Below are 26152 nucleotides of genomic sequence, written 5' to 3'. Positions count from 1 at the left end.
CAACTTTGGGTCAATGAGGCCATTTATGTGAGTAAATACAAAACTGGTTTCTGTCTTCTTAATGTGACTCAAACAGAAATTAAAGCAAAATCTTCAACCTCTTTCTGCACTGATATTCCGTATTACTTTTAACTCTTCTGTTACTCAACATGACTTCTTGGAGCTCCCTTCAGTCCCTGTGCTCTCTGTTGATGTATCCATGCCACTGGTTTGCCTCGTGCTTCATCCTCTCTTCACATTCTCCACTTCAAGCTGTTCATTCTTCCCAAATTATTTCTTTATCCAAACTCCTAACTTGAGCTAATTCTTACTTATTCTAATTATGTTTTATTACTATTATTATTTAGTAATATATTATTACTTACAATGGCCTTTAGCTATGTAATTGGGAGGCAGACTGTGCCAACTCCACAGAATGCAGGGGTTTTTCAGTGTTGTTGCGGGATACGGTGCTGGCCACTGTTGGAATAAGAAACAGTTTTTTAGGACTCGCTCAGTGTGACTGTATCTGTATTCCTACCTCATGCCTGTGCCCACCCTCATCCACACCTTGTGCTATCTCATCTGCTTTAAAAAGAGAGATCTATTGTAGAGCCACCATCTTTAACTCCACTTTCATCATGAGATTGTCTCTAAAAGCCTTACTAATGTATTCCTAGTCTGTGTATAAACTGTGGTGTTTGTCTCTCTTTATATGCTACTTTTTGTTTCCATTCTGTCTCCTTACGTGCTGCTTGTGTTAGGTCAATTTCTACATAATCTCTTGTACAAAGTGAGTTGTTTGCAGTCACACAGTAAATCGGGGCAGAATACAAGAGAACTCCTGAGTTGTCAGTGCTCCAGTTGTGTTCTGGAGACATTCCTAAAACTAATTTATAACTGCAATTAGGAGCAGAAGTCACATTCCCCTTGTGAACAAGAACTCTCTCTTTCAAAGTCAAACCAGTTTACGCTATAGTCCAACACACAACATAGAAAACAGTCAACATAGTGCATGAGTAGTTTATTGTATAGCATTTGTGAGGATGTTGCTGCTATTTGGTGGAGCAGGCAGGTGAGGGTACATAACAAGTACAAAACGTGTACCCAGAGGAAAGAAACGCACATACAACAGAAAGAAACCCTCCTGCCATTACATCGCAAACAGTTCGGGTCCTTTAAACCTATATGATCCACAGTTTTATTGTTGAGGCCAAATTCAGGCCTAAGCAAACACAGTAGTGCAGAGGCCTGAGAGGCTGCACCTGGGCCATTCCCCCCTTTTATTTATGTACCTCGGTTGGAAGAGTGGCGTCAGCTGCATGCACCAGCTAGTGCCCTCCTTTGTTTGTCATAATATGTGACTGAATCTTTCATTATAAGGGGCCTCTTTCTCTTGTCTCAAGTTCTGATATGTTTGTTGGTGTCTAGTCAAGGGAAGAGAAAGAGGAGGGAAGGGTGAATCATGTTACACTCACTGAGCTGTCAGAGGAGGCTACAACTGGAGAAAGGGTTAGATGGAGATAAACAGGAGATGCATTAATTCAATGGAGGTTGTGTGTGCATGTCTGAGGGCAGTACTTTGCTCAAAGTATCAAAGAAGCCACAAAATTAAAGCTTCTTAATGCAGTCTGACCACCTAAGAGGCAGGCAAGGCAACTCGTGTAGCCATTCTTTGTAGTCATTTAATTGCACCCTGTATTAGCGTTATTTAAGTTCATGCTAACAACAGCCTCTTATTCTTAGAGCTCACACTTCAAGTCCAATTAAATATGTTGAGACAAATCCCAGGGTTCTTACGCAGACAAGCTCCCATCAAACTCAGTGAGCCAGGCTGCTGGTAAAAGTACTAAATAATTGCTGTTTGCAATGAGGTTCCTTTAGAAACCTACGGCTGGAAAAATAGGACAACATTTGGCCCAGTGGGACCTTGAAGAGAAACTGGTGACGTGACTCATTCTCAAAGCTATTTTTAGTCCATCCACAAGTCAATATACAAATCCTACATTTTCTGCCATTCTACCAGCACAACAGGGACAGCACCTGGCACGTGAGTTCTTTGGCTTTCTGCACACACCATTGCATCTCCATCCCTTATAAAAAAGACTGTGTTTTAAAGGATCATCATTTTGTCTACTGTTTTGATGGACATTTTGCCATTATTCACTCCATAATATGGTAAATATAACATGAAGAAAAGTCTTTACAGGAAAATAAGGTGACAGTGGGAAAAAGCTGTATTCTTGAAGATATTTTCTATTATACTAGACAAATAGAAGACACTGTTTTTGGTCTTAGCCTTAAATTGACTGCTGATGGGGAATGAATTGTGTGATTAGATTATTGATTGCCCTTCTCCATATCTGTCTGATAAGCTTTCTGTTTAACTCCGGCTTTAGCTCTGCAAGACAAAGCCACTGTTATCCCAGGCATTTTGACCCCGCTGATTCCTGATGGGCAAGAAATGGAAAAGAGGATTAATGATGGAGAAATAATCTGGGAAAAGTAATAGAGGTTGCCTTTCTTCCAATTTTTATATTGAAAACTCTGGACCCCTTGAAAATACATAGAGGAAATGCTGTTGCCGAGAGCACTTTGGCTCCATCAGCCTGACGCGGTGGGCTGTGGATGTGCTTGCAGGAGTGCCCACAGGAGCTGCTTCTCTCAGTCACTGCTGCTCAGCTGGCAGGACGAGCATTGAAATTGTTCGTAGGTGAGTTTCGGTCCAAACTTCAGGCCATTGCGAGCACTGCTGCTTGCAGCCTTAGAGCAGCTCCAGAAACAGGGAGCCGTCCCTTTGCACACAGACAGGCAGCTCATCCTGGCCGTTTCTTGTTAATCAGCAGTCTCATCATAACTTCTAAAGCAATTAGTAGACTCTATACTTGAAACATAAGCATTTTTCTTGCTTTAACAAAGTCTTTCCACAGAGCTTAGTTCCCACACTTTCCCTCATCCATTAGAGAGACGCTTATAGTCAAATGCCCTCCTAAGGGTCAGGAGAGGATGACCTGTCTGTGCAGACTTGACCTCTTCATAACAGGATGTCTTTGATGTAAATGAGGATTTTTATTTTAAGTGCCACTATTTTCATTTGGACCATACCATCTCTGCTGCCAAGATGCAACATATTCTCTTCTTCACAGCTGCGAACTGCTGAACAGCCAAAATATTTCTCTTTTTAGAGGCAGATTCTAATAACTAATAGCTGCTTTTGGTCACTAATAATTCACCTAAGCAAGGTTTTATTTCTGCCTTTTTCCCCTTTTTGCTCCAGGGAAAGGGAGGGAGATACCAGGTTTGCAGACCTGGATTGTAAAGGCTTTTGTTTACCCAAAACACAATGACCGTCTGTGGAACTGCAGTTCAAGTCCAGCTCCAGCAGCCCAGTCCTGGCAGCGGAGTGCGTGGAAAGCACAGCAGTACTTTGGTTGTGCCCTGGCCCTGCCGGAGTCCATTAATTTGTGCAGACAGTGGTAGCAAAGCAGTTCTTAGGCTTTTTTTTTTTTTCCTTTCTTCTTAATTTTTTAACGTTTTCTTCCCCACCAGCTCACTTCCCTTTTGGCCTCTGCATCACCAGTGCCCTGATTCTGATGACAGCTTTGTGATTTGCACACTTGTACTCAGCTGGGAACTTTGATTCAACGTAGGCTGCCTGGACATCACCAGTCTGGGTGGTCACTGGGAGTTTGTTACCAGCTCCATAATTCCCTCAGTCATTTTGGCCCCTACAGTTTGTGTTTGTCACAGTTACATTTAAGCCTACAAAATATTCAAGATGATGGTTTTGAGCTTGCGACTTTTAGGGAAGGGTTTGTATTTCTGATGCCCAGTGTATCTCATACTCTTCAAAAGAGATGGTATTTAGGTCATGGCACTGCCAACAGTGAGAGAAGGATAGGGGTCTACAGGCTGTTCTCAACATCAGTGGTTTCGAGATTTGCAGGACATGGATGGGGACAAGATAAAATCTGGAGCCATACTGGACAGGCATCCAGAGCTGGGAGACCTACAGTATACTGGTCAATTGTTTAAGACAATTTCAGAGCTATTTGCATCAGATTTTGTTCTCTCCTGTGCAGGAGTGATGACTTACAGATTTATGACTCTCTAAGGATTTTCTAGAAAATATCCGCTTTCTATTTTTGGGAGCTGCAGTGTCCAGTGATAACCTGACAGTGATCTCATTAAGGTCAGCAGCCTTTTTAGTCACCAGAAGTGTTCCCTCTGTCTCAACTCCTGACCTCATACGGAAGGTGTGAACTCTGTGTGCCTCATTTGGAATGGTCTCTGCTCCCTGAGCTGGCGGGAGAGGGTTAAACTGGGTTATCTCTGTGGTGAGAGCTGGCAAGGGACCTGCAGTGAGTAACATGGGCTGAAGCTCTGGTGTCTTTCTTTCTAAAAAACACTCATTTTGTGTTAGGAAGGCTCTGACTAGCCCTTAAATGGTATCTGAATTGAACTTTAATGGATAATTACATTACAAACAAGGTTTTCCTCTGTCTTTTTGATCATGTCACTGGGAGCAGAAATGTTGGTTCTTTCTTGCCTTTTCTTATCCCATTTTAATCCCAATTCTGTTGCTGCAGGTCTACCATAAATTACAGTATGCTAAAGGAATTTCCTATTGATTTGCTCTGACAGTGATTTGACCAGCTATGTGAATAGCTGATGGAAGCAGAACTTATCTTTGGTTCAGACAGTAGAGCATTGAGTAAAGCTTCGAGGTAAACATTTACAGAAGAAACCTGAAATCGTAATGCCTTGCAGCTCAGCACAGTTTACAAACGTGTATTAATTAAGCTTCAGTACTGTGTGTTAGATGAGAACAGCATCCTGGCTCATAATAGGTTGACATCAGTAACCTTTTATTGTTTATCGTGCTCGGAAGTCACTGAGAATGAGGGTGAAGAAATGTCAAATAATCAGGTCATATGCAAGTGAGTGGGTCTTGATGGTTGAAGCTCAGTACCGTGGGAACCATTATTGTCCGGAGTAATTTCTGGAACACGCAAGTCAATTTCTGTTTTACAATGTTAGTTCACAAACTAAGGAAAACTACAAACAAGTCGTACAGTCAGATGGAAATCCTTTTCCTGAATCTTACATGTGGCTGCCCAGCTAGTTCCTGCCAAAAATTAGTCGAAGAAAAGAGTCTGATGGCAAGGATAATGGGTCTTGAAGTTATTCTTACAGGAATAACAAGGTCCAGCACAAACTTGCTTTGTACAAGAGGAAGCTGAGGCAATAAAGTGATATTTATGTGCACAGACAATCGGGTGTTGCTTTTTCACTCTTCTGTGGCATTAGCATTTCTAGCTGCCCCTCAATGTACACAGCGCACTCATGGCTTCATTCTTTGAGGACTGCGTCCTTGCTGCTCACAGTGGGATCGCTTGAATGCTTGTGCCTGCCTGCCTAATGTATGGTAATTGAAGGACTTTTGTGTCTCAACATCTTTATTAATATTAATGGCTGAGATTTTTAATGGACCTATACAAAATATGCTTGACCTAGCTTGAGCCCTCACTTTTGTTTTTATACTCCGCAGCACAGTGTGGCTTCCAACTCATTTAAGAACGTAATATTATATTCTGTGGCAGAATACACAAACTAATGAAACATGGATTATTCTTCAGATCTGCAGTTGCTTTGCCATGAGAGATAAAATTTATATAACACCAGAATATAATTAGTTGTTTTTTTTTTTTTCAAGTAATGAGATTAGAAACAGATTTCCTTTTTCTTCATGCAAATTATTGCACTATAGTGAAAAGAGGGAGTATTTAAAAATAATTCTGTGTTGAACAGGCTTGTATTACACCACACACTCATCTTCGGTAAGTTTTAAAAATTAGGCTGGGCTAAACCTCAATAAATATTTCAAGTTAATATTCTAACTGAAGTGTAAACCAGTGCTCTAAGGGATAGATATAAAAGCCATAGCACAGTGTCAGAGAAGAAAGCTGAAACTTTTCTAAGAATGTGGCTCCTCAGTTTCAGTTCTTGTTAACAGCTGACTGAAAGTTATGCTCTTTGTTTTGTTAGATGCAAGTATAAATTAAAGACTAAAATACCCATCTTGGGCTAGGGCCAAGATAAATGTTTTGCAGCCCACTGTGGATAATTACAGTATGAACATGAAAATACTTTTGTCGCTTTTGCACTCTTTTGCTACTTATTTCTGAAAAGGATCATTCCTTATAGTCCACTTTTCATTATTATTACGACTGTGTGCCATAGATGCCTGTGAAATCAGTGTAGAGACCAGCCTACCACAGCAGTTTCTCCAGCCCCCAGTGTTTTAATGTTTCTCTTCATGCTAGAAGCCATGCTGAAGGCCATATGGGTATTTTTCACAATCTGAACATCACGTATGGATGATTGGATCGTTATCCTACCTCTAACAACAAAAGGCCTGAGCAAAGGGATTGAAAAAGAGCGATTTCTAGGCTGAGACACAAGTGAGCAGCTGATGTTTACTGATCCTGCAGCACAGTATCTCCCCCTCACATTGGCAAGTGTTTGCTGGTTTATGGGCTTCATCTGAAGCTCGTGGTGAGTTTTCTGTTGACTGGTTTGGATCAGAACTTGGCCTCAGGAGAGCTCTCCTTTCTCCCTCCCTACATTGTTTTGGCCCCTGAGTCAAGCAGCACACCATTTCTTTGGGACACATTACTACAGTTACTATCTGGTTTAGAAAGACATTTTTCAAATGGAGAGTGACCACTGGCTCATCAAGAAGGTGAAGCATGTCTGTTTGTACTGGCAGACCCCAAAACACATCTTGTGAATAATCCAGGCTGAGGTGGAGGGAATGGCTTACTTGAAGGGCAAAGGAACCCGTCTGCAGGCTGCCCCATGCTGCTCTCCTGGGCTGCTCGCACCGAAACGGCCAGGGCTGAAATGCAGCAGGAGTTCAGGAGGTTTCCCAGAGAACCAGCTGCTGGTAGAAAATGCACCGGAGTGCTCGGTGTCTGGTGCCTGCAGCTGCCCGATGTGTTTCAGTGTACTAGCGTCAACTCTACTTGTTCTGCCCTGTTGCCACAGTATTATGACAATGGAGAAGTAAAGGAAGCACAAAGGCCACCACAAATACAAATTCAAGAGTAAATGTGAAGAGGTGGCTTGACCCAGTCCCATTCAAGTCCTGATAAAGTCAAGTCTGGCATTAGGAGTAAAAGAGGAAGGTAGCTTTTGAGACTTGTTTCCCTTGAAAGACAGGAGATGGACTTCACAGTTTTTGATGTACCAAAATGTGCAAAGATATTGGAGAAATGAACTTAACAGCAGAGTATTTCATTTCAATATTATCTCTTGTCATCCTGGGAACAACCTGTAGGGGGCAAGGCATCATTCATCTTCTGCTCTTGGTGGGAGCGCTGAATAACTGCAGAGATGAGAACATGTAGTCTGTTACAAAAATAGTGAATTGATTCTTCTGTTTCCTGTGATTCCTCTGCTCAGCAGGGTGTGCTGGGTGGTCATTTCAACTGCCCGAGGCACAGCGTCCTGCGGGTCTCAGTTGATGAAGACCATGCGTGAACTCAAGTACAGGGTGGGAGCTGTGGCAGAACAGCATACAGTTGGTGCCAGGTGTTGTTGAACATCAGACTGATGGTATGGTGACAAAGACTTGCTTTCTCCAGCCTGTGTGACAGATGAAATACCAATGAAAGGCCAATTTGGACCAGAAGCCAAATCAGAAAGAGTGGCTGATTACCCTAGGCAGTTGAAGGGGGGAACAGAAATGTGTCAGACTTTGGTCTTGGCCGATGAATATTGCACCAGCTCTATTTACAGGTTCTCTTTTGGTTACAGTACCATGAGAAGTTTATTTTTGTTGTCATTTTCTAATCATTTCTTGAAAACTCGCTTTCTGGTGTGCAGAACAGCACTGCAACACTAAATGGGTTGGGAATAGCTGGAGGGCTCAGAGGATAGTATATTTTTTTTTGTTGTGGCTTTTCACATGGTTTATTTAATAATTTTTAAGATTGCAGTTTGGGAAAGTCAGGAACGTGCTCTAGTGTGAGAAACAAAACAGAAGGAGATTTATTCACCCAGAATGGAGGTCTGTCTTCTGCAAACCAGCATTTGTACACAGCAAAGGTCGCTCTGCCCCCACAGCCCTGCTCTGTGCTGGGCTCAACAGAAGACATGGAGGATTTCCACATGGGGCTGCTTCCTGCTCTGGATGGTGCCCACGTGTTCCCGAACACCTCCATGGATATGCCCTGTGCCCTTAGTCACAGCTTAGCCTCTGCACCCAAGCTTTTGCATTTTACTTGCCGATAAAAAGTAAGATGAGTTTGTATATATGTACGTACATATCTATACAATGCGCTGAATTGGTGCCAATCCTTTAATCTTGATTTTACAAAGGACGGTGCAATTCAGTGTCAGTTTTCTGTGAAATATTAATATATTTGTATTTCCATGAAGTTGCACAAGGCAGTGCTTTCGAGGTGTTGTTTCTTCTGCCATTCAATCACTATATTATGCACTAGCAAAACAGTAATTATCATTTATGTGATTCCGTGATTTAAATCAACTTTTTTGTGTTTCTTCCAGGAAGGGACTTAAATTTTAGAGAGAAGTTTGATGTGATGTTTCTCTGGTTTTTGTAGTAAGTGATGGATGTAGGGTTATCGCAAAAAATGATAATGTTGTGAATGTATAGCAGTCTTGCATGACTTCCTTCATATGTTAGTAGATGTTAAAGGAATAAATCAGTATAAATCAAACTATCTTATAAAATCTATTTGCTCTTGAAAAAAATCAAGTTTCTTTTGGATTGGTGAAATTTGTGAGGATTAGTATAAATCATTTGAAAAACGATGAAAGGTCAGTGTTCTGTTCTTGTCCTTTTGGGGGTTCAGTGGAGCTGTATAAAGAGATGCTCTGGACAGGGGCAGTCAGAGGTGGAATCTTGGGCTGAGACTATTCCAGCAGGGTGTGGAGTGCACACTAAACCCTCTCTTATCTCCCCGGTGCTCTGGTGCACACCAGCAAGATGTTTGATTGATTCATAGCAACTGATGGGCTGTTTAAAATTACAAAGCTTTCAGCTTCCTTGTTCCTGACAGATAAAGAGGGTGGGCATTTCCTGATTATATGGTATACATTCAAAATATTCAAGTTCCCTATGGTGCTATTTGTGACTAATTTACTTCCATTAACCCAGCTGGTTTTAGGCTGTGGGAGGAGTGTGCAGTGTAACATGCTGCGAAGAGAGGAAATGTTTCTCAGCCAGAGGTCCTTCTGGCTTTTCCTCTGTTTGTGTTACCACCTGGAAAGAAGAAAAGGTGGAGTGAGTGACTGATGATCCAGATGGGTTGCAGGAACAGTCACAGCTTTAGCCATGGCACGTGAAGCTGGGCAAATTCGCAATGAGAATGGGCAGGATTGCTGGAGACACGTGTAGAAAAATGTGTGGGCACAAATAGGACCTGAGTACCTTCGCGCCAGTCTTGTGGCAGGCGGTGCCTCCTCAGTGGCCAGCGAGCACCCAGATTGTTTTGGGGGAGAAGTCAGGGACACCCTGATGTGAGGGACAGAGGCTTGAGGACAGGCTCCAACAGTGACGTTAGGATCTGAGAATGATCCAGCAGTGGCTGCGCAAGCGACTCGGAGCTTCAGAGACACTCGGAATGGGAGGACCACGTTTTTCCCTTTTCTAATTTTTGCCTATGAAAGTAGAGAAATTACCTGGTTTGTGGGAGCTGGGCCCTGGGACTGGGCACTGCAGATGAGGTTGAAGTGTCTGTAATTCACATGGGTCCCTGGTGTCCCAGAGCCTCTTGTGACCCTGACAGCGCGTTCCTCTTCTTGGAGCCTTTTGCTTAACCTATGTTTAACCTGATCTTTGCTTAGCCTACTCTTCAGTAGATTCATTGCAGAAAGGTCAGGCTGCTGAGGAAATTTTGCATCCTAAATGTTCTCCTGTTGTGGTTTTTGTGTTTTGTTTGTTTGTTTTTAACGATCCTTTTGTAAGTTTGCAGCATGCTGAGCTCTCCAGATAATTGTGACTTTCTTTACTGTGTTAGTATTTCAATAAGAAGGTCTGTAGTGTTTAACATAGTGGAAACATCTGTGGCAATAGATTTCTAGATTTCTTGGGCCAGTTTAATGTAAAGAGGATTTCATAGAAGAAAAAGTTGCTTTCAGGCACAACCTTCCCTTTGTCGTTTTATCTTTCCTGTTTTTTGAGATTGTGGAGATCATCACAGGGTTATTTTGATCTTCGGTGCTGCAGAGACTGTATTTGAGAGCCTGACTTGTAAGGTAGTGCATTGAAAACACTGCTGTGCAAATGCTTTCATGAAGAAATATTGAGAAGGCAGGTTTCATGATCATAAATGGTGCCTACAAATATGAGGCTTTTTCATGACATGGAATATAGATGTAAGTTACTACATTTATCTCAGCAAACAGCTCACTGCTTATGTAAATGTCCATTGTAATCTAAGATCGGGATGCAAGGATGTTTGTATGGTTATCTAAATGCTTAACAGAGCTGCCGTTCTACAGGTTTCTTAATGTTATGAAAACCAGAAAATCGTGAGGTCTCATTTTAACTCAGTGGATCTTTGAGATGCTGCTGCCCTGTTTATAGTTCAATAGTATGAATTGCATTCAAGGTTTTACTGATTTTCCATGTAGTGGGGGGGGAAAAAAAGGTGATTTAGACACACCTAGGCTGCTGCCCTCTTTCAAAGAGGTGATAACAGCAAAGGAAGAGAAGATGGAATTTATTCTTTCCTGCTCCTCCTTTCACAGTGATGCTAAGCAATCCCACTTTCTGCATAGGCGTGTGGAAAGCAGAAAGCGTTACAGCAAGGGAGTTCCTAGTTAGGAGCAAACTTGTGTGGCCCCAGTGAATGCAACTGCAGGTTTCTGGGTCACTCACCCTGTACCGTTGTTGTTCCTGTGAATGGGGTCACCCAGCAGCAGCCCCCCCCGGTGATGTGACAAGGGACAGACCGGGGGCAGAGCTGTGTGTGAGGAACGTGTCTCGGAGTCCTGCTCGGTGCAGCCACCCTGCCTGTGCTGGGCCTCCTGTGCTTGGTGCGGCTGGCGCTGGGTCACAGCTCAGGGTGCTGAGTACAGCCCCAGCCTTCGGGATGGCAGTTTGCAGTGAGGACGATGGAGGCGTTTTAATAGAACAACCCAGCTGGGGTCAAATGTGAGCCTTCAAAAGTCTCTCTTGAGCGTTTACTGGGTTGAGTACAAAAGCCTGCCTATAAAACTGAGAAATAAGGAACAGAAAGGCTGAATTGCTGAAAAACAGGGAGTTTAATCCAGATAACCCAGGCGCCAGCCCAACATTCTCACTTGTGGGCCATCTTTGCTTCTTGTTTTCCATTCCCTTAATGGCCTAAGCTCTTTTGTTCCCTTCCCTTTCTCCTTCCCACATAGATATTTCAGCATATGTATATGTCTGTGTATGTGGAATATCAGCAAAGCTGATACTTTGCTCCCTACAGAGTTCCTTGTGACCACTCTCTCATGTAACTAATCCATAGCAATGTATACTCCAACAAGGAAAATTAAAAGGTTGAGAACCACTGACCTAACTTCTTAGTAAGCAATACAGCTGGCAATCAGATGTAACCCGAGCTCCTCGTTATTGGAGCTGCCCGAGCTATTCATAGCAAAGGAAAATTGCTATGGGAATTGAGCTGGATTTATTTTGTTTGAATGCAAATTATCCCAGGTCAGACAGGCTCAGATCTTCTGCCCCCTCAGATTCATTTGCATCAGCTCTGCCAGGCTGAAGCTTTTATCTGGAGGATCTTCGCTGGGAAAAGTGGGGATGGGTGGCGAACTGCCGCTGTCTAGGCCTTTTGCTTTGGGGCTTGGAGGCAATCAGTGTAAGTCACTCTGAAACCAAGAGCTCTGAACAGAGGGAAGGGTCGACCTTCAGCCGGCCCTGTGTGGTGTCCAAGTGCGTTGGGTGTCTCTGTGTTGGCTGCAGCTTCAGCAGGGTATCCTGGAAGGGAGAGGGAGCCTTACAGGCTTATCTGCCACTCATGATATAGAATGTTCTGAAGGCTCCAGCTGCCAAGGTCCCATCATCACAGGAAAAGCTGTGTTTTCACTAAAAAAAACCAACCCAAGTACACATGATCATGAAGGGTAAAAAAAACCTCTTAAAAAGGCAATTGAGAAGGTTTGAGAAATCAGAAAGAAAATGAAACACCAAAGCCTTTCAGCATTATTTTTAAAAATCTCATAATTGATAGTGTTGTTTCCTTCAAGGCCTGATGCACGACTTCTAATGTTTGGAGTTGCGTGTCTGATAGGGAAGAATGTTCCTGATCAGAAACACTCAAGCAAACATCTGTTAATGCTAAGTACCTATGGAAAAGAATTTCCAAGTACTGATTTTAGTTATCTATCATCAGTTATTTTTTTAACTATTCATTTTCTGTGTCACTATGCCATAATCTCATTGGTTTAGCCTTTACCACAGCTACAGGAGTGGGAGGTTCATTAAGTAGGCATGCCCTTTCCCCAGAATGTTAGTACATCTGAATTCCATCCACATAAAATCGATTAACTGTACACAAGGGAGGAGGAGAATCTTGCCAAAACGTTTTCATTGCACCTAATCCTTTGAGCAGCATGAATAATTCAAAGCAAGCCACCCTTAGGGTGAAATTCTGCCCTGTCCAAAGGTCTGGTAAAGATCTCGGCATCTTGAAGTCACATTTTGGAGATTTAAGAGGAACGTAAGTGGTGCTGTATTTCGTGCTGTTAAAATAAGAAGGCAGAGAGGCATGGGCTTTCTGTGCTTCAGAACTTCCGCAAGGTGCACCTCTTGCCCCGCTTTAAGGATGCTCTTAAGCCGTGCACTCGGTTCCATGGGTGCTAGATTAGGCGATAGGCTGAACTGCCTTCTGAGGTTGGTTTTTCTGTTACTCTCGATTTACCATAAGTAACAAATCAACTGTAAGACACCACGTGAGGAGGAGTGGGCTGCCTCTTTTTGGAAGAGTGAAGCATAAATACGTTCATAGGACAATCCTGCTGTTTCCTGCTTACTTCGTGATGGATTTCAGAACCGTCATAACTAGTAAAATATCTAGATTTTATCTTACAGTTGCAGGGATTTGCTTAAACAGGCCGTACCCAAGCGCTTGTACAGCCACCAAGCCTAAATTGGAGCTGTTGGTTTTAGCTAATTGCTTTCCAGAACCATTATAGCAAACCATACTGATGGAATCATTAAAGAAGTGATCTTGACTGCAACTTGGTAAACCTTTGGCACTTAACTGAAATATTATTAGTGTATAGTTATATAGTTATAGAGTTATAGTGTATAGTTAGTGTCATAATGCTGTAATTTTTCTCCTGTTCATTTATCGCACCTACTTCTGCTTTTGTTAAAAAGAAAAGGCAAAACACACACAAAAAGCGAAGTGAGGGAGCTCACATACTGACAAGCAAGGATTTAATCTGTGGCAAAGCAATCAAATTTGTGTTAGTTCTAGAATATCTCATTACCCTGCAATAAATACCAATTTAATACATTTAAATACCAATGTGACTGGTTCAATTACCTTAAGTGGAGGAACAAATAAGGATATTTCCTTATTTGCCATATGTTGACAGAGGGGTTCATAAAAATGTTTTAAACAAGTTCAGTCAACTGCAGAAATACAAAGGCACTATTCAGAGATAACACTGTCTTTGTTCATATGGGAATAATTAAAGACATGAAATTTGGTTACCTTGTTTTAATAATTGCTGAATGTTCTGCATAGCACTTCTTTTGAGCAACTAAACAGAGTAGTCTTTCATTACTAACTCAGCCTGGCAATTTAAAAATCGCACTCTCCTCCTGTCAGATCCTCAGATAGTAAAATGCTGTGTTAAGAACCCTTAACGTTTTATGTTGGTGAGAAATCTGTATTATGTTAGAAAAGAGAATCAATTGAGTTATTTTTGTCACATAGAATCTAAAGGAAGATATGATCTGCCGTACAATTCTCAAGTCAGAGTAGACGACCAGTGATTCTAATGCTTCTGTCACGATAAAAATACTTTAGTGTGTGTAAAGGCTGTTAACTGAACCTAAACGTTTGCTGTGGTTCTGAGCCAGATATTCCAACCTGCTGCAAACCAGTGAAGGTCTGCTGAGGTTATTTTCATCAGCCAAGGACCCGGTCCAGTAAAACATGACATTTTACTTGCCTGACTCCGCACTAGTCATCAGTAACTGCCCGTGCACAGACTCAAGGCTTGTCTGAAGGATGGCTGAATTTCTCTGGCAGACATAAAAGCGAGGGAAAAGTTTAGTTAACTGAAATTCTCTTTCATTGAGTGTGTTTGCATGCCTTCGTGCTGCCTGGTTTGGGAGAGGATCAAATGTGAACAGGCTCCAAGTTTTACTCATGGGATTTCTGACTACAATAATACATGTGTATTATTGGAAACCTCATGAGAGTCCATTCTCACTAGTTTCCCAGAACATTTTCTTTCCCAAATTGGTATAAATGCACTCTGGAAATACTTGCAGAGACAACGTTCAACTCAATGGGAGCTCCTAAACACTCTTTAAAAGTGTTTATTTAACCACCTGTGTATGGGTTTAGGGTCCGGACCTTTCACTTTTGTTGGAGATTCATGGATCATGTCCCTGTCACTGTGCTTGGGAAGCCGGTGTAATTACCCAGAGCCGCAGTAACATGGGCACAGCGGTGCCAAGCGCCCGCCTGGGGGAACAGAAGCAACAAATGGAGGCAAAATCCGCCTCAGCTCTTCAGCTGCCGCTGTCCCGTTTGCAGTTCCCACCCAGGCAAGGGGCTGTAGGTCACAGCGGAGACGGAATGAACGTCTTTAATTACCGTGATTTACTGCCTTTGGTTTGGCTGTTTGCTCATGATGCTTCCCGATAGTAAAGATATCTTTCACCTCAGCAGCCCTTTCTGCAAGTTCTGCTCCTTTCTACTTTGCCAGATATGTTGCTTGTCGTTTTTTTTTTCCTACCTAATTTTACATCTTTATTTGCTCATTTTGATTATATTTTCCAGAGCATTGACATTTTGACCCTAACCTGAGAGGTGCTCAATAACCCATCTCTCACAAAGTCAGTGATATCGGGTATCTCCAGTTCAGGTCAGGCTGTACAGTGCTGCTCGCTATAATTCTTGGAAGTAGTTTTGCTTATGACTTTAGCAAGGTTATAGTCTCGCGTATTTTTCAGACTACCAACTTAACCCATCCCAGGAGGTGAGTCTACTTCATTACACATTCTCGAAGGAAACAATAATTTATTTAAACTGCTTACATGAGACAGGATTGCTTTGAACAACCTCGTACTGGTACTGGTTGAATATCTGTGCTTTGGAGGAAAGAGAAAGCCATAAGACGAATGTTGGCAAACTTAACAGGACCTTATTCTCCTTGGTATTCTGTGGCATGTGTGAGAAAATGATAACTTTACCCTGTTTTCCAGGGTTGACACCAAGCCCATTCTAAACAGCCGGCACTTTTCCTGCTGTCTTGACAGGGTTTTGTATCAGGCTGCTGGTAGAGGCACAGTCCGCAGCCATCTCCACGTGGGTTTCTCTCAGTATACGTTTGGAACGGATCTGAACTCACTGTTTCTGTTCTCCAAGCTTCTAGTCGTGGACTTAGATGTTACAAAATACCATGTAGACACATAAATGTGATGTTGTGCTTGGGCTAATAACCCACACTCTCAGCAGCTGTGTTGCTTCTAGTTTGAGCTGGCTTGCCACCTGCTGCCCGGGAGCACGTGCGGAGTGAATGGACGGCTGATCGCAGCATGGGGATCATTTGTGTACTTCGTGAAGGCACTACCATTATCTGCTTAAAAAGCCTGAGGGAAGCCTGAGGAATTCCAGCAGTGGAATTCTTAGGTGGCAGAGACAGGTCTGTTGTGTTTCCTTTATGATGCCAAAGCGCCAGAGACTTGGCAGAGCATCAGGGCAGAAAGTGGGAGTTTGATTAAAATGGACTGCAGCTATGATAATTTAATGAGATTTCACTGCAAAGTGAATGAGGAAAGACTCCAATGTGCTGGGACATGACACGGTCCCAACAATATTGTGATGTGAATACTAGATACATAGGCATCTTTGACCTCAGATACTTTTAAATAGCCAGCAACTGTAGTTCTTAGGTCATCTGTTCTTGTTTTTTGTATTTCAAGGAAGTTCTTAATTTACATTGTTATTTGTTGTAAGTAGAACTAAAACCTGTACTTTGTCTCTGTACTTTACGTGCTGTAACTCTCGTCAAGATGTGTTCGAATCAATGATTTGTGTTTTTTAGGAGCTGGACAGTTGGGAAATATCTCAACAGAAGTCTTGGATCAATGTCCACTGAAGTCTGTGGGAAGCCTTATGCCAATTTCAGTTGGCCTTTTGTCAGGTCTTTTATAACTTTGCGTGAATATTTGGAACTATTTTAATGGATGTGAAACTACATTTAACTCCTCCTCTTGAGAGATTTTTCATCTTGAGCACATGCACACCCATCTGATCATACAGACTTCATTGATTTCTGTGACCATTGTTTTAGCTGCCATCAGTTAAGGCACGGTGTTTCGTTTAACACTTAGTTTTATGTATATACTCATAACATTGAATAAAGTACTCTAGATATAAGTAGTATTCCTTAAACCATACATGAAAACTTCTTAGTGCTTTAGTTGAGATAGTACCATCTTCCTACAAACTGTAATTTAACTGCTTTAATCAGTATTAAGTAGTTATGCTTAGCAGAGACATTGCAATTCATTTTTTCATGTGTTTTAATTCTCAGTTTCACTTCATTATGCTTCTTACCTCATTATTTGCATCTGGTTTATGAAACCCTTGTAACTTAAATATGCATATGGCCAAGCTGTTGCCTTTAGTTTAATTAGCATGTAATGAAAATGCCTTGTATGCAGAGAACCCACAGTCATGAGACTCTGCTTGTTTAGAGCAAGAGTTTGTCTGCTGTCTCAGAACTTACTTTTGTTAAAATATAGGCATGAAATGTAGGTTCTGAAAGTCCTTTGCTTGCTTTCACTGCTGTGTTTCTTATGGAGGGTCTGGTTTTTGGAGATGCCAAAACCTCAAAATGAATTAGGTTTACAGGCTGATGAGCTGCCAAAGGCTTCACTCGGAGTCTAAGAACACGGGGGGACAAATGGGAGCAGCCTTTGTGCTGTTCCAGCCAGAGGCCAATGAGACCTGTTGGAAGCAGGTATGTTAGAGCATGGCTCTCAAAGCCATTCCATGTGGGTCTGAAGTCAGTGGGAGATTTAACTGGTTTTGTATAGCTAAGGTGAAATTTCAGTGGCTTAAAAAATTCTCTCATTTTTCAGTTTATACCCTAATTTCAATTTAAAAAGTTCTTGGAGCAGATATTTTGTTATTTCTCTTGTCCAGGTTTCATTTTGAGACACACCAACAAACCAAGTGCCTTACCTTGGCGATAACACCCTGATACTGAGGAATTTCACGAAGACATATTGGATCTGAAAATTCCTTTTGCCCAAAGCTAAGCAAACATTTAATAACAAATAATAAGTGGAAGGAATGTGGCCTTCTCATTTCTTCTCAACTTTTCCTCTAATTTAGTGATTCAAAATTATTTGCTAGCCACACAGATCAACGTATGCCTTTCTGTCTACTTTCCAATGGCGCGGAATATCCCTTACAGAAGGACAGCAAATATGTGTTGTGAGGGAAGAACAAGCGAACAGCAAATTCCAGCTGAGCAATCTCTTGGGTTTTCCTTCCCACCATGTTCTCACAATTACTACTATTATTAGTGAGAGCCACAGCGGGAGGGAGAGGGAATAGACAGGAGTCCCTGGTCTTTTTCATGCTGTGTTGTCTAGACTTAGTAAAAATGTTAGATTTTGTCATCCCTCTTCCTCTCATGCTGTTATAGTTGCAGGGAATCTGAAATAAAAATGGAGTTTTGACCTACCTGACCCTCTCCTTGGTGGGTCCCAAACCCATCAAATGAATGGAAAGATATGATTGAGTTCCGATTCAGGGAGAATCACGTGTATACTTAAAGCTATGCTAGCACTAGGAAAACCAAATGTATACATTTCCATGACAATTCTGACAGTATTTGTTCACCTCCTGTAATATTTGAGCTAGATAAACGTATTGCATCTAACTCATAATCACGGAGATGGTTCATGTATTTATAGAAAAAATCCTTAAGAAAACAAACAACCAACCAAACAAAAAACCCCAAATGAACCCAATGAACGAAACAAACCCAAATGAACCAAACCAAGACAAAAAGACACGACCAAAACGAAAAACCCCCAACACAATCCCCAGGTTCTAGACCAACCAAAATCTGGCCTTCAACAAACTGGAATTTCTTAGCAGTATAGAATTCGTGAAGGTTGTTCTGTGTTAGCATCGTACCTCTGTGCGCTGGCATTTCTCAGCTGGCCTGTTTGCCAGCCAACATGGCCATAGTCGCCTAAGGCTCAAATTCAAGAACCTGCAAGAACAGTTCATGGCCGATGCTGCCCGGAGGCCTGCACCTCTGTGCAGGGCAGCGTTCTCAGTGTTACTTTGAAGTTACCAAAGGGATTATTTGAATGTGAATCCTCGAATCCATCTCATAGCTGGAATAAATGGCAAATGATCTGTGGCTGAGTGAGTGTTCAGATCGTTCTGTGGCAACCCCCCTTTGTTCTTGACAACCTCATAAAACTAGATATTATCAAAAAAAGGCAGCTCTCCTGGACAGAACGTTTTTGAATTTGGAGGATGTGTCTGATGTAAAATGCAAAGGAAAGAAGTCTATTTGGAAATTTAAGGTCATTTGTGCTGGAAAAGAGAGTGCAGTTGTAAGGACTCAGTCAGCTAGAGGCTGTGTGGAGATGCAGCAACATACGTGCAGAGCGGGGCCCAGAATTTGCTTCGCTTCCTCCCACCCCATAATTCTCAACCCACCCTTATAATGTTAAATATAGGAGTAACATTTAGGGCTGAAGCTTGGTGTACATCAGGGACAGTTTCTTACAGCAAAAATGTAGAAACCCCCTTTGTTTCATATGGTTTGAATCATTTACAAAATGAATCCTACAGGAATAGTTTCAGATGTTGAAACCTTTAAAATGGGGAAATAAAAACCAGATTCACTATGTTTCTGTTCTCCAGCTGAAACAAAAAGATCATTTAGCAGTGTCCAGTTATCAGTGCACTCTAGTAGATAAAGATTGCCTCTCAGAACCATTTTACATTGTGTGATGACACACATCATAAGGATTAAAATAGTAGTCTTCTTCCTTAAAGGAAAGTACTTTGTCGTGACCAAATGTGATCTGACATTTGAAATATGCCAACTTATTGCAGTGAGCAGGCAAGTAAAATTCTTGTCAATTATTTAAAGCCTGTCTCTTATTGACAGAGGCAATTTTAACCTTCATATAGAATGTTAAGTAGATATAGGTTGAGACAAGTAATTATGAATTCATGCTGAAGAAGGGAGAGGGAGCAAATTTGTAATCAGAATATCATCTGTGTTTGTTTTCCTATTATTTTTCAGGAGGCAATTAGACCCTCCCGGTTCATAATACGGAATCTCTTCTATTCTCAAAATTAAGATGACAGTATGATTTAATGAGCGCTGTGATTAGGCCCAGATTAGGGAGTGCTGCGAAGATACCTTTGAGTTGGAAAGACAGAAGTGAATTGCCATGGAAAGGACATAATGGATGATTACAGACTGTTGAGGACCTATACGTCTCTAAGAAATCTTTTCAACCAGAATAGACTTAAAGTCAATTTTATCATTAGCTTAGTAAACAGTTAAAGATGTGAAGATTTAATGTGTAACTTCTATTTTCACTTGCTTTTAATTTTCTGTTGAGTTCCCTCATGGGAAACAGTTCTGAAAGTGCAGAGAATTCCACAAATCCTTAAGAAATTCAGTGCTTACGTTAGGCATTCAGACTACTGTGTTTCTGATACCCTTGGCATTCTGGTCCTTGGAGGTCAGGCTCAAGGAAAGCACCCGTTTCAGAAGGGCCTGGGGATACATATCCAATGGGTGTGTTTTCAAAGAGGTGGAATCATGATCAGGGAGGACTTAAGATGTCAGACAAGATGGTTCAATTGACATTTCTTTGTCTGCACATATTTTTCTGGAACATAAGAGATCTGTAGTCCTCGTGGGATGTCAGTTTTGGCAGGAGGGTGTTGGCATATGGTAGAGTCTCACTCATCCAAACCAAAAATCTGTATCTAGTATTACGTGTATATATAATGTAATAGAATTACCTGATGAAACTTCTTCTTGGTTTTTGACTTTGTGAAAAAGGGTGTTTATTACAACATGTTTTACAAAACCGAGAAATGAAATAAAATCATAACTGATTAATGAGCTGCATGGAAATACTTCCTCAGTGCCACCCACATTTCCCTGGCCCTGATCCTGGAAACACTTCATCACATGTGCAGTATTATGCACAGATACTATGTGAAAAATACAGCGTAGTTTTCCCATACTTACTTCTGTCTTTCAGGGATCCAAGAAGGAAAACAATCAGATACTTGCTTTCACTGATCAGTTTTCTCTTGTAGGAGAGCATAAATTTTAAACTGCCTTTATGATGGTTAAATTGTGGTGAGTTGATTACTGAATGATAGTATTAAAATGTTCAGATGCTTCAAGTGTGTGCTGCTGTACCATAATACACTCACGTTTCTGCTTAGAGTAACCCTAAGTCTGGGGTTCTCATCTGAAAATACTTTGTGCTGCAAAGTTGAATCTTAATTCAAACAATTACTTTTACTAATATATGCGTTTATTAGAAGTCGCATTTTCTTTTTATGTGAGACTGTATATCCTGTGCACAAACACACAAACGAATCTATATTGTGAAGAATGGATTAATATTGCTTATTAACTCATTCATGCGCCTGTGCAAAGGTGCTGTGCTGCCACTTCTACAACGTTCTCGTTCTGTGTGTTACCAAACATGAAACGTGGTCACCTGCAAAGTGAAACAATACACGCTTCAATTGGGAAGACTGTCTAGGTGATATCTTGAGTAAATGTAACTTAGAGGAGCACAATTCAATCTGTCTAGGCCTTGAAGGGAGCTCCCTTTCAGAGCTCGCATGTTCCAGCTCCCAACCTTGACAGTCTTTTCTCTAATTTGTGGCGATGTTTCTTTTTTTAGTCAGGTTTGATAAGGACGCAGAAGATCGAGTTCCTTATATCTCCATTACCTCAGCAGCTAGCACAGGAACACAACTACACGTCACCTGCTGGACACCATCCTCACGTGTTGTACAAACGAACCGCAGAAGAGAAGGTGCACCGGTACACAGTACAGTCCAATCCCAAATACTTTTCTTTTGGTCATCACAGAATTCCCAGTGCCCACAAGTATCATGCTCAAGCGAACGGTTTCCACCATGGAAGGTTTCAAAAGCAACATTTTTGTGGACGTCGCAAGAAATGTATGTAAGGAAACTTTCACTCCTTGTTTGATAGTGGCTCTTAGAGACTGTGTGGTGATTCTGAGGTGTGGTTCGTTGTCATGATTGTGATGGAGACACACTACGTTTAAATTACACATTTCTAAAGTGAAATAGACATGAGAAAATTCCTTTAAGTTGATGTAATTATCTGTTTTATTAAGCCATCAGAATCAACGCTTAGTTTTCTTATTTTCTACCTCGATTAAAAGATCCCTTGCCTGATTTTCTTGACATTCATGTAGTTTTCAGTAAGGAATTCTGTTTAGACTGCTGGTTTTGCACAGCGATGGATGCCAAGTCCCTGAAATGCTCTCTATTAGTTTGAGGAAATATAACTAATTAGACTTGAAGATGGAGAAAATGTCTTCCGAATCATTAATTTCTGACAGGACAGAGAATAAGTCTTTCAGAACCTCACCATTTGATAACGAAATTTTTGGTAACTGACATCTTCAAAAAGAACCTCCCATGTAAGTTGTTTAAACAAGGTTTTGGAGCCACCTCTTAAAAAACATATTGGAATATATTATCCTGCCAAGGTCTGTTCTGAGTCCTTCATTAGACCCAAGGAGTCTTGCTTGGGTGCGTGTCTCCTTTCTGTGCTGACGGTGGACATCTGTTGTGGAAAGGAGGTTTTTTACCAACTGCCGTGTAAGTAGCACGAGTCAAACACCTCAGGAAGTTATCAAAAGGAAGGAAAAAAGTTGATATTCTGTTAAAAATTCTGTGTATTTTTTTTTTTGCCACAGATGCTACTATTTTATTAGATTAATTCCTTATTTTAAGCAGCTGATTGCATACGAATGTGGTTCTCCCATTTCCTTCTCTCCCTGTAGCCACTCTTCCCGCAGGAATGCATCAGGTCTTTTTTAATAAATATACGAGAGCTTGGCCATAAGTATTAAATCACATGCTGTAACAATAATCTGACGCTCTAAACCTGTGATACTAAATTTTCTGATGAAACTGTTCATGGGTGATCTGAACTCTTTCCAAACTGAGTTTTATTTCCTTTTAGATGCACCCAAGCCGCCCACAGAAGAGATGTACGTCCGCTCGGATGAGTATGGGGCTTCTGCAAGGCACAAAAGGTCGTCTGCTAAAATTCAGAAAAACGGGAGTCTAAATGTTGAAACCCTTGTTGTGGCAGATAAAAAAATGTTGGAGAAACATGGCAAGGAAAATGTAACAACGTACATCTTAACAGTTATGAATATGGTAAGATGTGGTGTAACTGCAGTATGTTTTGCCCGTGGAATATTGTTATGTCAGAATAGGATGTTTCGTTAGACAGATACCAAAAAGAGCAGGGGCACCTTATGCAGGCCTTTATTCAAGTTTCATCTAAAGCATTACTTGCATCAAAAACAACTCTTTAAGATACATCCCCAGGTTATCACAGCTCTGGCAATAGTACCGTAGGTTAAAAAAAAAACAACAAAAAACCAAGAAAACTCCTATTCTCAAATATTTCTTGTGTAGTACAAAAAAGGCAGATGCTCTGAAATTGAAACTTTAATTCCATTTAGTATCATGAAGCTTAGTCTATTTTGCCTGCTGTCGCTCCTTAAAGCAAGAAATGAGACAGCAGAAATGTATTTTAAGAAAAATAGTATAATTTCACTAGAAAGATGTTTTCCTTTGTGGCTTTGCTCTTTAGTTCAGCATTACAAAACTTGACCTTTGAACTTGATTATACCTGATCCAGGAGAGCAAGGGCAGAGCAAAGCCCATTAAAATCAATATAAGGTCTTCAGGCTTTTTGAATAAGTATTGTGGTTTGAGGCATAATTCTTCTGGGTTAAGCTCTTTTGGATTAATCCTATGAGGTATATAACTCCGTTAATTTGTATGGAAAATCGAAACCCAATGCAATAACTCAATACATATTTTAGGCTAAAAAAAAATACACGTAGATGATATCTCCTCTTCCATAATCATTGCAGGTGTCTAGTCTGTTTAAAGATGGAACAATTGGAAGTGATATAAACATTATTGTTGTGAGCCTTCTTCTTTTGGAACAAGAGCCTGTAAGTTGTGTCGGAATGTTTGTGTGATATGTGCTTCATTTGCTTCTCTTCCCATGTTATGTACATGGACTTCCATTAGAGGTTTCTTAAGACATAAAGCATGAGAAGGACACTAAAATCACAAAACCCTCCAAAAATCACACTTTCCTGCATTTCAGTGCTTCTCAGGTTTTGATACTGGAATCTTCATTTCATACAAATGTTCTTTAGAAACACTGAAATACTTCTGGAAAGATAAAACCTAACAATTTCCAGCATTTTCGTGAAGAGAAATGGCTGGAATGAGAAATGTGCTACTTAAATAGATAAAGTATTTTGAACAGGGCTTTCCAGGATGTGGTGATCAGAAGGGGGAAGGAGTGGAAAATCCCAAACTGAAGATAGTGTGTAACAAAAGGTGGGAGAGGAGCCATTTCTTTTGGCAAGGCTGCTGAGACAAAAGAAGACAAAATCTCTTGTGATGAGAAACAATCTGTGATGGGTCGATCTACTTGGACAATACTTTTCCTCCACAGAAATCTCCGAACATTTTAATCACAAGGTTGGAAATGGTTTAGTGTTTGGCTTCGTCAGGAATCAAATGTATTTGTATACTGTAATTCCAACCACTGACTTTGAAAATATCTGAGAGAGGTGAAGTTTTATTTTACAATTGTAAAAGATTTACTCATCACCTGAATTGGTCATCACAGTTAACATGGGAATGCATAAGTGTATGTAGAATGAATATGAAAAATTAATCCCTTTTCCCTAACTGACTCTTATTCTTATGATCACCTTTCTCAAGACTGATGGAAGCACCCTGTCTCTGTGTCTGAAATACCTACAGGGCGGATTACTGATTAACCACCACGCAGACCAGTCGCTCAACAGCTTCTGTCAATGGCAGTCGGCCCTGGTTGGGAAGAACGGGAAGCGCCATGACCACGCCATCTTGCTTACGGGCTTTGATATCTGCTCTTGGAAAAACGAGCCCTGTGATACTTTAGGTATGGGATGAAAACACGTTCTAAAAAACTTTCAGATAGCAACAGCAGCATCTTAATTAATAGGTATTGAAATGTTTTAAAATTAAAAGGTCCGTTTTGCACATAATGTTAGCCTTCTCGAAGAGGCAAGAACAGTAGTATTTGTACATATTTGTTTTTGAGGTACCTAGGAGAGAAAGAATATTACTGGTGTCGTTGCTCCAGAAGTGGTAAAATAAGCGATGTGACATAATCCTTTTGGATTGTCACCTCTTCAAGGAATATTTTTGATCTTGCGCATATTTCTAAACCACTCTTTTTTTCTTATTTTTTGTGCCTGCTTGCCCTTTTGGAGTGGGATTCCTCCCTAACTTAGGAGAATTAAAGGCATGAGGGGGAAAGAATAGTCTTGACAAGTAAAGTGTATTTTGGGAGGTTAGGTTGATTTATACTTCTCCTACAGGAGTCCCTTTATTGTCACATAAAAGCCTGCTGTAATTGTTCCATGATAAACCTGATGAAGTAGACAACCATCTTCATGCACCACAATAGACCGGTTTATTAGGATCAGTGGAGATGATATATGTGTTCGGAATTCTGTAGAGGAACAAGCTAATCTACTGCTTCCTTCCGTCAGGATTCGCACCCATCAGTGGCATGTGCAGCAAATACCGTAGTTGCACCATTAATGAAGATACAGGCCTTGGATTGGCTTTTACAATTGCTCATGAGTCTGGACACAAGTAAGTTTCAGGAGTCTTACATGCTCCTTCTATAAATAAATATGTAAGTGAATGGAAACATTGCACCAGTTAATATAAATCAGTTAAATACAGATCGTTTATAGAGAGCTATATAAAGATTAGCATATAGAGAGCAATCCAGTTAATGCATTTGCCTTATTAATGTTGTCTCTTCAACAATCATAAAAATAACCACTGTGGGATTTTATTGATTTTACTGCCATAGGCAGAGGGACCTTATTCTGATAGAGGTACCTTACAGCTGTTTCTAATTTGAGGGGAAACTATAGGTGGTTTGAGGGCAAAGAAAGTCAAGACTTCACTCAGAGCTGTGTCCTTCAGCGTGAAATGGTGAATCACCTGCCTGGGGTGCTTTCCTTTTATTTTTTGACATTTTATATATTCCAGGTGATAACCAGAACAAACAGTAAAGCTGACAACAGTAATGTCTAAGCTTCTCACATTGCTGCCATGTTCTGGTAGGCAAATTGCATCTAGTATCAGTGTGGTTGCTCCAAAAAGAGAAAAAGGACTCTGCAGCTTACAGGAGTCTCTCAGAGGTCCCTTTCCCAGCAGGATCTGGGAACCATTCATTACATGTCCTTCTTGATTCCCTCTACCTATATAATGCATGATTTGGCTAAAAACATCCTTTGTGGTGATTTCTGCCTTTCTGTAAGTATATCCATGGGATTTCCATTTTATTTCTGTGGTGAGGAGACTGTAATTTTCCTAAGAGCCTGCTGTCTCTCAAACCAAATCTGTAATAATCTTCCATGGAGCTTCAGCTTTTCTCTGACTTGTTGAATTAAACCTGAAGAAGATGATTAGGTTTTGCTCTCCTGTTTGTTTGTTTGTTTGTTTGTTTTCCCAAATAATTCTGAATTACTTTTTCCCAACTTTTGGCATGGCTCAGATTTTCAGTTTTAGCATAGCTG

At 41.0% G+C, this 26152-nt stretch overlaps 1 protein-coding gene across 4 annotated transcripts in view; it reads left to right on the top strand.

Annotated features, from left to right (window-relative positions):
* ADAMTS18 (ADAM metallopeptidase with thrombospondin type 1 motif 18) overlaps positions 1 to 26152 on the top strand; it is a 68094-nt gene that overhangs the window by 5760 nt on the left and 36182 nt on the right. For 2 of the 4 annotated variants that reach the window (XM_071814351.1, XM_071814353.1), the window contains exons 4-8: positions 21170 to 21452; positions 22492 to 22691; positions 23420 to 23503; positions 24291 to 24492; positions 25109 to 25214. In XM_071814351.1, the coding sequence (XP_071670452.1) occupies positions 21170 to 21452; positions 22492 to 22691; positions 23420 to 23503; positions 24291 to 24492; positions 25109 to 25214 (875 nt within the window). The remainder of the gene's footprint in view (positions 1 to 21169; positions 21453 to 22491; positions 22692 to 23419; positions 23504 to 24290; positions 24493 to 25108; positions 25215 to 26152) is intronic. The other 2 variants (XM_065848580.2, XM_071814352.1) reach the window with 2 other exon arrangements.

This window comes from Patagioenas fasciata, chromosome 13 (assembly GCF_037038585.1).
Source record: "Patagioenas fasciata isolate bPatFas1 chromosome 13, bPatFas1.hap1, whole genome shotgun sequence".
In the NCBI taxonomy this organism is placed as follows: domain Eukaryota; kingdom Metazoa; phylum Chordata; class Aves; order Columbiformes; family Columbidae; genus Patagioenas; species Patagioenas fasciata.
This window is presented reverse-complemented; position numbering and strand designations above follow the sequence as displayed.